Source organism: Mandrillus leucophaeus, unplaced genomic scaffold (genome assembly GCF_000951045.1).
Source record: "Mandrillus leucophaeus isolate KB7577 unplaced genomic scaffold, Mleu.le_1.0 Scaffold935, whole genome shotgun sequence".
Lineage (NCBI taxonomy): Eukaryota > Metazoa > Chordata > Mammalia > Primates > Cercopithecidae > Mandrillus > Mandrillus leucophaeus.
This window is the reverse complement of record NW_012110197.1, coordinates 494,033-507,988: the sequence shown is the minus strand read 5'-3', so window position 1 is coordinate 507,988 and position 13,956 is coordinate 494,033. Positions and strand designations below refer to the sequence as shown.

The following is a 13,956-nucleotide window of genomic DNA, read 5'->3' as shown; positions in this document are numbered from 1 at the left end:
TATGAGGCAGTCTGCCGTGACATGCAGAGGTAGCAGCAGGAGTCAAGGTCTGGAAGCTGGAAAGGCCTGAGTCTGTTCAGAAAAATACCTCGGTTCATGGTTGGGGAGTGAGGGAAAAATAAAACTAGACTGAAGAGCAAGGTCCAAATTGTGCCCCAGGCTACAGACTTCACAGGACAAGGGGACATGGCAGGGTTCATTCCCGAGCACACCTTCAAATAAAACGTGAGTTCCAATCTGCATCTGAGTAAGTTCATTCCAGTAGAAAGGGGGAGGGTGGGAGGTTAGAAAGCAGAGAGAGAGACAGAGAGAAAGAGAGCACGCGAGCAATATCACAGAGGATGTGTAAGTTCATTTTCATACTGCTATGAGGAAATATCTGAGACTGGGTAATTCATAAAGAAAAGAGGTTTAATGAACTCACAGTTCCCCATGGCTGAGGAGGCCTCACAATCATGGCAGAAGGTGAAGGAGGAGCAAAGGCACATCTTACATGTGGCAGGCAAGAGACCGTGTGCAGGGGAGCTTCCCTTTATAGAGCCATCAGCTCTCGTGAGACTATCTTACTATCATGAGAATAGCATAGGAAAACCTACCCCCGTGATTCAATTACCTCCCACCAGATCCCTCCCACAACACGTGGGGATTATGGGAGCTACAATTCAAGACGAGATTTGGGTGGGGACACAGCCAAACCGTATCAGCAGGAGATGCTGGCTGTCTAAATAGAGCCCCTCAGAATCACTGTATCTAGATGTGCCTGGGGCTCAAAATTCAATTTTGTTGGGGCATCTGGAGAAAATTAAGCCCTAAAGGGCTGTCTCACAACAAACTCATCTGACATAAACACCCAGGACTGTGTTATAAGTGGTAGAGGCTAAACCCTATATATGGTAGGAGTTAAACCTCTTTAGTGACCAGCACGCGTGCCTACTATCCAAAGCAAGCCCTCGGATTTCTGAGGTTGCTGGAGGTGGAAGTCTAGGTGGGTCCAGAACCAGAACTTGGAGGGACAGAGAGGCTTCCAGGGAAAGAGTAGCCTAAAGAACTTTGTGCTCAGCATGACAGAGGGCAACTTCTAGTGGCCAAGGTGATCCTGTTTGCCCAATAATGGCAAATAAACCCTGGCCACCAGTTCTAGCTTCTCACTGCATGCTCATCTGGCCCCTCTACAATGACATTCCTTTAGACATTCCAGCCAGAGCAGAGTCTGATGAAGTCAGCGTTCATTTGCAATACAGGCTCAGAAGTGTATTGTGGCTTCCAGAGTGAAATTCAACCTTAGCCCTCAGATGTCGCTCATTCTCCTTGGACACCCAATGGCTGTGACTGTGCTTGGGGGTGAACTGTCTCAAGAGATGGCTGGACTTCTCCATTACTTGTTGACATTTCCCCTTAAGTTCACTTTCAGATGCAATCTTTTTTTTTGATGGAGTTTTGCTCTTGTTGCACAAACTAGAGTGCAATGGCGCCATCTCGGCTCACTGCAACCTCCTCCTCCCCCGCGGTGGGGAAAGGAGGCGGTGGGTTCAAGCAATTCTCCTGCCTCAGCCTCCTGAGTAGCTGAGATTACAGACATGCACCACCATGCTGGGCTAATTTTTGTATTTTTAGTAGAGACAGGGTTTTACCATGTTGGCCAGGCTGGTCTCGAACTCCTGACCTCAGGTGATCCATCTGTCAGGGCCTCCCACAGTGCTGGGATTACACTTTGTAATCCCCGTGAGCCACGGGCGTGAGCCACTGCACCTGGCCTCAGATGCAATCTTAACTCACTGTGCGTGGGCTTCTTAGGTTTTGTCCCTGGGTAACAACTATCAGGTTAAACCAGAAAAGAGATGATTAGGACTTGAAACAAGCTGGATAATGGAGTGGGAATGGATTTGGGCACATCTACATGGGGAATTGATGGTTTTTGACTTGGGAAATGCGGAAGGGAGAGATGTTTAAGGTGATTCTCAGGTTGGAACTGGGTAAGAACCTGGCTGTTCCCTGAGAGTAGGCACTGGGTCTTCCCTGCTTGGGTTCTCCATAAAGAGGCAGCGCTACTGCTGGGTTCATTAATTCAACTAATACCCGCTGTGCCAGACACTGTGCTAGGGATGGAACAGCAAACAGGACAAAAAGGCAGTGCCTGACCTCGAGGAGGTTCTATTTTAGCAGAAAATACAGAGAAAATAATTTAAAAACCATAACGTTGATAATACAAGCTGTGGTAAGTGTTTTAAAGAAAACTAACAAGCAGAAAGGGGCTGAGTAAAGGGAAGCACTGCTTGCAGTCAGGTGACCAGAACGAGGGAGCTATTCATGCAAAGAGGAGGGGAGGAGTGGGCCAGGCAGAGGAGTCGGCGAGTGCTAGGGCCTTGAGCAGAAAAGGAACTGGTATGGTCCAGAAAGACCAAGACCCACATGGCGGGAGCCTTGGGAGCGATGGAAGAGTGACAAGCATGCAGGGCCTTGAAGGCCACTTCAGAAGATTGGGTTTTACTCCAAGTATAAGAGACAATTCTAAAGCGTTTTGTTTTGTTTTGTGTGTTGTTTTTGTTCTGAGACAGGCTTTCGCTTTCACTCTGTCTCTCAGGCTGCAGCCTCGACCTGCTGGCCTCAAGAGATCCTCCCACATCAGTCTCCCAAGTAGCTGGGACTGTGGGTGCACATCACGACACCTGGATAAATTCTGTTTGTTGTTGTTGTTGTTTTGTTGTTGTTGTTGTTTTTTGAGAGCTAGGATTTTGCTATGTTGCCCAGGCTGGTCTCAAGCTCCTAGGCTCAAGCAATCCACCCCCCTTGTCCTCCCAAAGTGCTGGGATTACAGGCATGAACCACCACACCTAGCCCCTCTGAAGAGTTTTAATTTAGTTTAATCAGAGTGACATGATATGAGTTTAAAAAGCCCACTCTGGAAGCAGATGTAGAATGCATTGGAGGAGAGATCAGGGATTTGGAAGGATATTACAATGAATGGGATAGGACAGCATGATGGTGACTTGCACTGGGGTGATGTCAAGAGAGGTAGAGAGAAGTAAACGGATTTGAGATACATTGTGGGGGTAGAATTGACTAGACTCAGAATAAATGAGATGTGGAAACGACAGAAAGTGAGAGATCAAGATGACCCCTTGGTTTCCAGGTAGACATTGGGGTTGTTTACTGAGATGAAGAGGATCAAGGATCAGTGGGAAAAGGGAAGATCAGAGGGGAAACTATCTAGATTTTCTTTCTTTCTTTCTTTCTTTCTTTCTTTTTTGGATGGGTTTTCGCTCTTGTGGCCCAGGCTGGAGTGCAGTGGCACGATCTCAGCTCACTGCTACCTCCGCCTCCTGGGTTCAAGCGATTGTCCTGCCTCAGCCTGCCAAGTAGCTGGAATTACAGGTGCATGCCACCACGCCTGGCTACTTTTTTGTATTTTTAGTAGAGACAGGGGTTTCACCATGTTGGCCAGGCTGGTCTTGAACAACTGACCTCAGGTGATCCACCCACCTCAGCCTCCCAAAGTGCTGGGATTCCAGGTGTGAGCCACCGTGCCCGGCCGAAATTATCTAGATTTTCATTTGGAGACATGTTAAATTTGAGATGTCTGAGAAATAGCCAAGTGAAGACCTCAAAGACAGGGTGAGTATGCAAGTCTGGAGCTGAGCAGAAAGTTCTGAGATAGACATTTAAATGTGAAATCATTAGCACATACAATACCATTTAAATCTATGTGGACAGATCAGACCACTTAGTGATTAAAAAAAAAAGAAGCACCAAGACCCAATCCTGAAAAACTTTAACATTTAGAGGTCAGATAAGGACGAAAAACCTGGCGAAGCAGAGAAAAATGAGAAAGAATGGTCAATGAAGTAGGAGGAAGCCCAGAGAGAGTGGTGTCATGGAAGCTGAGTCAGGAAAGTACATCTGTGACAAATGCAAGCGGCAGATCGAGATGAGTGCAGAGAAGCATCTGCCGGGCTTGGTAATGCAGTGGCCTGTGCCTTGTTATTAGGAGCAGTATCACTGGGGTGCTAGGGACTGAGAATTATTTCTCATTCCTTTATTGCTAGAAGCAAGTTATGCTGAACATCCATCCTAAACTTGAAAGTCAAATAAATGTGAGAAGGGTTTCCAAGGGAATCTTGCATCTTGCCACTGCACCAGCTGAGTTTAATTTCCCAGGAGCCCAGTCTTACCCACCTCCTCCCCATGCCTGCAGCTCTGGCTGCCAGGATGCCAATATCTTTAACTCCAAACAAACCATTAATTGTACCCTTGGACCCAAATGACAACCTTTTTTAAAACGCTGCTTGTCTTTGCCTTTTCTTTAACACGATGATGGTCGAATCTCTCATCCACCACCACCAGCTCATTTATTTTAATAACTACATCCACAATGAAAACAGGAGTAGTATTATAGAAAGGGATAAAGTCCTCACCATCATAGTACAAATGACTAGGACTTTTCAAATGACTATGGACAGGAAAAACAAAAGAAAAAAAAAAAAATATATATATATATATGTATCAAGCCACTAGATGGAAGTCTTCATTCAACTGCCTGTGCATATTCAGAAAAGTAAAGCGGGATCAGTGCCAGACTGCACAAACCCATCAAATTCATTCGACATTCATTGAACAACTGCTTTGTACAAAGACAAGTAACAATGATGATAATGGCTACAATTCATGCAATACTTACTCTGTGCCAGGCAGTCTGCTGAGTCACACATACATTGAGTCTCACACACCTTGGCTCATTTCATTCTCCCAGGGGGAGGGGAGTATTATTATCTTCATTTTATGGGGGCAGAAACCAAATCTTAGAGTGACTTACTCTAAGCAATTGGCCCATGCGAGTGAATGGAGGAGCCAGGTTCCAGAATAAGAAAACACTATCATTGTCTACAAAGTGTTTATACGAAATGTGGTAAGAGAGGGGTAATGTGCCACAGGGGTGGGCTGTGACTCTGATGCAGGAACCAGCCAAGCAGGGAGGAAGAGAATCAGCAAAGGCCCCACCATGCTCTCGACGGCTCAGGATGCAACGGAGGGGTCACCCCGATTGTTTTCCCTCACTCTCCCCACAACTACTGCACCACCAAGAACCAACTGTTCTATCCCCCAAATGCATCTTAAACCAGTCCACCTTTCTCCACCAATCCTATGATTACATCATTCATCAAGGCCACCGTCATTAATAAGATGGGCTCCCTGGACCATTGCAAGAGCCTCCCGACTGGTCCTTTGGCATCTTCTCCTGCCTCCTCCAATCCTCCTCCAATCCTCCCTTCCCACAGTAGTCAGAGGTTCCGCTTAGTACACAGATCACTTCTGTACCCTGCTTAAACCCTGTCAAAGGCTTCCCAGGAAATCTCAACTCCTTTCCATTTTGTCCAAGGCCTTCCCTCTATGATCTGGTCTTGTCTACCTTTTTAACCTCATCTCCTACAATAGCTGCTGGTTTCTCAACAAACAGGACAGAGCCTGGCATAAACAGTAATTATGTGCTGAAGAAATTAAGGCAAGAATCAATGAGTAAAGAAATAGAAAAGCTCCGTGGGGAAGCCGTGTTTGAAATGAGCATTATACCGGAGCAGGCTTTCTCAGACAGTGAGGGCTGGGACGGGGGAGGCAGTGAAACAAATTGTTCTCCATGGAGGCAGCAGGTGCAAAGGCACAGAGGGATTCCAGGTGCAGCAGGGAGGCAGCCTGAGCAGGCCTGGGGGCAGGGCCACGTGAAACCAGGGTTCGCAAGGTTGAGTATACATCGTAAGCCCCTGGAAAGTTTGCTGAGACGCAAATTGTTAGGACCCACCTCCAGAGATTCTGATAGGTCCATCTGAAACAGGGGCTGAAATGTGCATTTCTCACAAGTTCCCAGGTGATGCTGCTGCCGCTGGTCCAGGGCCCACACTGAGAACCACTGGTGCAAAGTACAGTTGGTCCTTCACATCCATGGGTTCCACATGCATGAATTCAACCAACTGTGGATCAAAATGTTTTTTAAAAAATAGATGACTGCATTTATACTGAACATGTGGGCTTTTTTTCTTGTCATTATTTTCTAAATAACATAGTAAATAACAACTATGTACATAGCATTTCCATTGTATTGGGTATCACAAGTAATCGTGAGATGATTTAAAGTATATGGAAGGGTATGTGTGTAGGTTATATGCAAATACTACATCATTTTATATAAGGGACTTGAGCATCCATGGGGCACTGGAACCAAGCCCCCACAGATACCAAAGGACAACTGTACATATATATGGGTCTTCTATGAGCTGTAATTTTTGAGGGTGGGAATTATTACCTTAAAAGAAGGATATAAATCGCTATTTTAAGTCATTATTAGTCCTTTGATACTTAAATGTGAATGAGTTGCAAATTCTTTATCAACCAGAAGGAGAACTCCAGGCACCAGAGGTGAGAGACAGGAGTGATTAAGAACTAGGAAAGGGAGAGACCCTAGTCTGCCTGCTCCCCAGTGTGCCCCAGGGCCAGGCTGGAACAGAAAAGATTAGCTTTGCTAGTGGAAAATTCAATGAAAATGGCAGGGTGTGGTGGCTCACACCTGTAACCTCAGCACTCTGGGAGGCTGAGGTGGGTGGATCATTTGAGGTCAGGAGTTCGAGACCAGCCTGGCCAACATGGTGAAACCCTGTCTCTATTAAAAATACAAAAATTAGCCGGGCGCAGTGGCACATGCCTGTAATCCCAGCTACTCAGGAGGCTGAGGCATGAGAATTGCTTGAACCTGGGAGGCGGAGCTTGCAGTGAGCAGATATTGCACCACTGCACTCCAGCCTGGGCAACAAAGCAAGAAGACACTGTCTCAAAAAAAACAAAAAAAAGAAAGAAAGAAAAAAGAAATTCAATGAAATGAAACAAAATAAGACAGTCACACTGGAGCAAAGGGAGAGCACAGTTACTTTCTTCCCATAGCTGGGACTTGGCTCCACCCCACGGGCTTCCCCTATCAGAGCCTTCAGCTCACCATGTATATATACATAAAGGAGTTTCTCAGGTTGAAGGCAGGACATCCCCCAATCCCTACCTGTGGGAAATCCTGAGAGGCTTAGGGATTCAAGTTTGAAAAACCACTCCTCAAGGCTCCATGAACCCCTAAATTATATGCACAATGTTTATGTTGATGTGTACATTTTGGGGGAGACAAAACTCTAGAGCCACGCTGCCCAATACAGTAGCCACGGGTGGCCACCGTGCTGGACAGTGCAGACACAGAGCATTTCCACCATCACAGGAAGCTCTCTCAGCACTCATCTAGAGCTTTCACCAGCCTTCCAAAGGCATCCATGACCAGAAATTTTAAGAGCTGCTAGGCAAAGCCAGTGAAACTTCATCTAAGGAGCCAGACCCTGCCCTGGAGATATGAAAGCTCGTCTCTGTGACAGAGGCTGTGAACAAGTCTGCCTTCGAATAGTCTTTTTATGCCAAAAACCCCACTCTGAAAACTCTTAGAACATATCCAGATTTTATACCTTATTATTTATATCCCACCACCTTGACCATTGTCCCAAAGAGAGGGACACCTTAATTCCACAAATATTTGCTGTAAGAAAGGTTCTCTGAGGTCCCCCAGAGCCTCTGTGCCTAAGACAAGTCATGGTGGTGAGTGATCTTGATGCTGTCAGTGACTTTGTCTCCTTTGGTGTCTGTGATCGCTCTAGGTAGGCGAGGCAGTCTTGGAAAATGCCCGGCTCATGCTACAGACAGAAACTATCCAGGCGGGAGCAGATGACTTTAAAGAGAGGTAATGCCTTACAGCAGAGGGAACAGTCCCTCCACATCCCTAGGCTCCTGGGCAGTGTGGATAATGCTGTTCTGGAGCCTGCATCATCCACCTTCTACCTCAGGGGAGGCTGGCAGGATAACAGCACCATGATTATCTGGCTCACACCCCTCCTTGTAGACACAAACTAGGCCCCAAGGGCTCAAAGATTGTGCCCACTGTCAGTTGGTTTAGAGCAGGGTTCTCAAACTCTGGAATGCTCAGAATCACCCAGGGGCCATACAGAAAACACAGATTGCTGCGCCCCACCCTGTTGAGTTTCTGATTTAATGGGTCTGGAGAGGGGCCCCAAATTTATATTCCTAGCAAGTTCCCAGGGATGCTGATCCTGCTGGTCCTGGGACTCAAATACCTTGAGAACTACTAGTTTAGAGTAATGATTCTCAATCCTGGCTGCAGATCAGAATTACCCAGGCACGAAAAAACGTCAGTGCAGTGCACAAGCTATAGACTAATCAAATCAGAGTCCCCAGGGGTGGGGTCCAGGCTTCAGCAGTTTTAGACTCACCAGATGACTTAATGTGCATCCAGGCTTGAGAACATGCTCCGCTTCACCTCCCACTCAGTCCCTGAAGGCATCTGGATTGGCAGCCACTGTCCTGCAGATGGACACTTTTAACATGGGTGCTTTGGGTCCCCAGCCTGGTGCTTAGCAGGTTGTCGGTAATGTTTGTTAAAGGATCCTTGGTTGAAAAGGAGGACCATCAGGATAGCGATGAAGATGCCGGATCCCCTAACCTGGATCTGAACTCCTGAGATTTCCCTGGAGCTCTGTGCTTCAACACTCCCATGAGGCTGGTAGCCCGTGAAGCCAGGTTATCAGAAGTTGGCTGCAATTGCCTTCATTTTAATAAATCAATGTATGACAATTGCACTAACAGTGCCCTCAAATCTATTGAAACAGTGACTTGTACCATTCATTGTCTAACCATCACATAATTGGCCTGTTGGTAACATTTATAATCCTATTCTTTTCCTTTTGGGCTACCCAGTTATGCTGATTAAGTTCCTTTATCTGCAGATATGAAAATGAGCTGCCATTTCGAAAGGCGGCAGAAGAGGAAATTAATTCTCTGTATAAAGTCATTGATGAAGCTAATTTGACTAAAATGGACCTGGAGAGTCAAATAGAAAGTCTGAAAGAAGAACTTGGCTCTCTATCAAGAAACTATGAAGAGGTAGGAAGGGGCTGGGGTTGCTGGGTTGGCCACAAGACCAGAAGTGCACATCTGTCTGCCTGTGCTTCAGAACAAGGCCACAGTAGCTCATCTCTGACTCTCCGCATTGCGTGCCCAGGACTGCAGGGAACATGCCTGTAAAATACTTTCAGATCCTTCTAGTGCGTCAGATTTCCCCAGCAGTCTCAGACTCAAATAGCTTCAGGAACCAGTGTGGTGCAGAAACAGGGGAAGGCAGCCGGTCTTGGCACTAGCAAATGAGGGAACTTGGGTTAAATTAGAGGGAGCAACCCCCCTCAATACATTCTATGTCAGGTTTTGTTTTTTGTTTTTAACACTGTATTATACAAACAAAATAACTCTGAGGGTAGATCCAAGCTGTGGTTGACATCTACTCATTAACAAAATTGGGTCAGATCATTGAATGACAGAACTGAAGAGGACCTCCAACAGTTATGGGGTCTAGTTCCCTGCAAGACTTCAGTGATTCCAAACCACCTCACGCATATTATTGTCTGATCCGAGATTTAGGCTGCGTCAAGTTGGAAGAGTCAAAACCCACTTAACAATGCTCACATTGGGAAGTTCTTTCTTGAGTCCAACTCAAGCTAACCAGCAACTGCAAGCCCATTTCTTCTTGTTCTTAGCTCAGTGATTTAAGACTACTCTCCAACAGTAACCCTTTAGAGATGCCAAGTTATCTTTTAAGTCTCTTTCTACCTTGTCTGACTTTATGCCTAAATTCGCTTTGCTGTTGTTGCTTACTTTGTTTTTGTTTGTTTATTTATTTTTATTTCTGCTTTGGGCCTGGGCTTGGGGAGACCAACCTAAGAAATGCATCCTTGGTGCTGGGCATGGTGGCTCAAGCCTGTAATCCCAGCTCTTTGAGAGGCCAAGGCAGGTGGATCACTTGAGCCCAGGAGTTCAAGACCAGCCTGGGCAACATGGTGAAACCCTGTATCCACTAAAAACACAAAAATTAGCCGAGCGTGGTGGTGTGTGCCGTGCCTGTAGTCTCAGCTACTCAGGAGGTTGAGGTAGGAGGATTGTTTGAGCCCAAGAGGTGGAGGCTGCAATGAGCTGAGATCATGTCACTGCACTCCAACCTGGGTGACAGAGTGAGACCCTGTCAAAAGAAAGAGAGAAGAAAGAAAGAGAGAGAGAGAAAGAAAGAGAAAAAGAGGGAGGGAGGGAGAGAGGGAGAGAGAAAGAGAAAGAGAAAGAAAGAAAAGAAAGAAAGAAAAAGAAAGAAAGAGAAGGAAAGAAAGAAAAGAAAAGGGAGGGAGGGAGAGAAAGAAAGAAAGAGAAAAGAAAGAAAGAGAAAAGAAAGAAGGAAGGAAGGAAGGAAGGAAGGAAGGAAAGAAAGAAAGAAAGAGAAATGCATCCTTGGGAAAAGAGAAATTACACTTATGCGGGGAAGAAGGTCAGGGACTTTCCCAGTCTCTGTGAAGTCTGTGTCTGGCAGTTGTGGAATGACGAGAGAATTGCCCACAGAGCTGGTTTTCGCTGACCAGAGTTCTATGCCATTTATCTCCCCCTGTAACTCACCTAAGATGTATCTTGTCGTTTTCAGGATGTGAAGGTGCTGCATAAACAGTTGGCAGGGTGTGAGCTGGAACACATGGATGTGCCCATTGGCACTGGTCTGGATGACATCCTTGAGATGATCAGAATTCAGTGGGAGAGAGATGTTGAAAAGAACCGAGTGGAGGCAGGAGCCCTGCTCCAAGCTAAGGTGAGACGCAAGACCAGCATCCTCCACTGTGCCCTGCGCAGAAGGAGGCCACGCTGAGCTGAAAACTGGTCAATGTGCAGAAGAAGAAATAACAATGGTTTAGTAACAAGTTCAACCGCATTAGAAACAGGAGAAACGAAAATTAAAATAATAGCTTTTTGTTTACCTATCTAAAAGTAGAAAATGTTTAAAATGCTAATAATGCTGGCAAGCACGTGGAGAAGTAGTTTCTCTACTGTATTACTGAAAAGCACAAACTAGCGCACTGCCTTTGAATAAGAAATGTAGTAATATGTACCGGGAGGAGTGTCAAAATGCCTCTAGCTACCAACTGAATAATCTGAATACAATCCCAAAAGAATAATTGAGGCCGGGCGTGGTGGCTCACGCCTGTAATCCCAGCACTTTGGGAGGCTGAGGCAGGTGGATCACGAGGTCAGGAGATCGAGGCCATCCTGGCTAACACGGTGAAACCCTGTCTCTACTAAAAATACAAAAAATTAGCCAGGCGTGGTGGCGGGCGCCTGTAGTCCCAGCTACTCGGGAGGCTGAGGCAGGAGAACGGCATGAACCTGGGAGGCGGAGCTTGCAGTGAGCCGAGATTGGGCCACTGCATTCCAGCCTGGGCAACAGAGTGAGACTCTGTCTCAAAAAAAAAAAAAAAAAAGGAATAATTGAAAAAACAAATCATCTATGTCCAAATATACTCACTGAAGCATTGTGAGAGTGAAAAAACATACACATGTACTAATAGAAGAAAGTGTAAGCCACAACCTACCTGTGTGCCGTAAAATATCAGGCAGTTATTAGAAATAATGCTTATGAAGCATTTATAAAATAGGAACATGCTCATAATATAAGGTACAATGAGGAGAAAATGAGAGTACAGGATGGTATATGCCAGAAGCCTAAAAATATTTTCTGTAAAGGACCAGACAGTAAATATTTCAGGCTTCATGGGTCAGATGGTCTCTGTTGCAATTCCTCAGCTCTGCCACTGCAGTGTGAAAGCAGCTGTACCCAATAGGTAGCAAATGAGCATAACAATGTTCCAATAAAACTTTATTTACAAAAATAAGAGGTGAGATGGATTTGGCCTGTGGACTGCAGTTTGCCACTTCCTGGTATATACAACAGGGTAAAGCATTCAAACAAAGAAACTAGGCATTGAGAAAAAAATTTTAGAAAGAAAAGACTAAAATGGGATTAGCAGTAGTTGCCTTTGAGTGATGGATCAGTCTGACACTTTGAGATGTTTTTTCTTTTTTGTTTTTGAGTATTTCTCAAGTTTTTGCTAAATAGTATACATTATATTCATGGAAGAAAAACAACTTTTATTAAACCTCATAAATAATACAGGAATTAACCAGAAAATAGGATGCATAGGATTTGTTCTTCCCTTCTCCGTCTCCCACCTGTTTCTGACTTTGTAATCTTGAGACAGAGGATGAAAAGTGAAGAGGAAGGAAAATGTGAAAAGGTAGAGAAAATAAGGTAGATGTCTGGGTGAAGGCAAACGCTGTGTCTGAGCTCTTGGTTACCATTTAGTAGTTCCTGATCCTGGCTATGCAGCTGAATTATTTCAGAGCATTTTCAAAACTTGCCATCCCAGACCAATTAAATCAGAAGGAGGAGAGGGACTTTGTGATTTTTAAAGCCCTCTGAATGATTCTAATATGCAGCCAGATTTGAGAACCATAAGAATTATAAAAAGCTATGAAAAGAAAAATGAGAGAGCCTTTTCTGTGCTTCCTCCCACCATACTCCCTCTATCCCCCAAGTATCAACAGCAAGCTTTCCAGCAGGGTCTTCATCAATTCTGGAACCCCCAAATGTTCTCCAGCCTGGAAAACATCCTTTCACTCACCCATTTCTCCAACTCCTACCCCGTCTCAGTAGCTTCCTTTCTTTCTAACCACCAATCCTTGAGCCAGGTCACTACAACACTTTTTAGGGCAAATAGTGCCTAGTTATTCAAAAAACGACTTCCCCTCACCCCACCCAACCTGATGAGAAGTGGAGCAACACAGAGGTAAAGTGAAGCCATAGATTTGCCTTGGGTCCATGGCCTTTTTTACCAGACTCATGACTGATAACAGATCATTAATGGTCCTAGAGACCATCTGATCCCAGTCCCTAATTTTAGGGGTGAGGAAACTGCGACCCAGAGAGTGCAGGTGACTTCCCGAGATCACACGGCTGGTTGAGAGCTCCATAGTTCAGCTCTCCTGTTCTTGGTCCAGGGACCTTATCTCTGCATTGGGCTGCATCATTTCTCCCCTGGCTCTGCTCCCAAAGCTAAACCTCAGAGGTCTAGCAGTTTGCAAACTTTGCTTCTGTGCCAGTCCTCCTGGGATGTGCACCACACTGTGGTGACTGTTTCTTTGGGAAAGGACAGACCATTATAATTATCAGAAATAAATCCTTCATAGTTTAAAAAAGAAAAAAAAAAAAGGTCATTATTATCTCCTCCTCACCCCTTGGAGAATCATCACTAGCCCAACAGTAACTCAAACATTAATTCTGAACAGATTCATTAGTGTTTTTTTTAATAGAGTAATCTGAAAGCTACGTCTCAGAGAAAACAGACAGTATTTGTTTTAGCTTGGCCAATGCTGCCTGGGCCTCTTACAGAGAGGCAGAGCTCAGAAAATATTTGCAGAATGAGTGAATTCCTCTGATCATCAACAGAGATCTGAACTGACAGCCAGAATTCCTCCAATAAATAGTTTTGTCAGTTGCAGTTGTGCCCTCGGGGGCTGACATTTGCCCATCGTGAGCATCTCTTGTCGGTTTCTTGGCGGCAAAGCATAAATGTGAAATGGCTTAACACACACAGCTTTCAAAATCTTTTGTAAAGAAAATGCAAGCATGCATTTCATTAGGCCAGAGAGGCTGAAAATTAATTAACATGATTAATTTATATCTTAGTTTAGGTTCCTTCAGAAGCAGATCCCGAAACAAATATTGGAGTTAAGGTAGTTTACTTGGAAATTGGAGAGTTAAAAACCAACAAAATACCAGTAGAGGAGAAGCAAAGAAGGAAACCAACAAAGAATGCATAATCAAACCAGTTACCACTGTGGGACACTGATGTGTAAACCAAGAAGAATTGTGAGAAATGGTATAGAATACGGGAGAGGGGAAAGGCGAGGGAGCTGAGATGTTAATACCATCTCCCAACAGTCTTCTGCCATCTGCTATCAGAGTGGACTTCCAAAGGCTTCAGAGAAACTCTCAGGGAAAAAGAC

At 45.1% G+C, this 13,956-nt stretch overlaps 1 protein-coding gene across 1 annotated transcript in view; it reads left to right on the top strand.

The window, feature by feature from the left end:
* Positions 1 to 13,956, top strand: part of BFSP2 (beaded filament structural protein 2, phakinin) — a 68,553-nt gene that overhangs the window by 32,244 nt on the left and 22,353 nt on the right. The window contains exons 2-4 of the mRNA XM_011970228.1: positions 7,671 to 7,753; positions 8,814 to 8,970; positions 10,544 to 10,705. Coding sequence (XP_011825618.1) covers positions 7,671 to 7,753; positions 8,814 to 8,970; positions 10,544 to 10,705 — 402 coding nt within the window. The remainder of the gene's footprint in view (positions 1 to 7,670; positions 7,754 to 8,813; positions 8,971 to 10,543; positions 10,706 to 13,956) is intronic.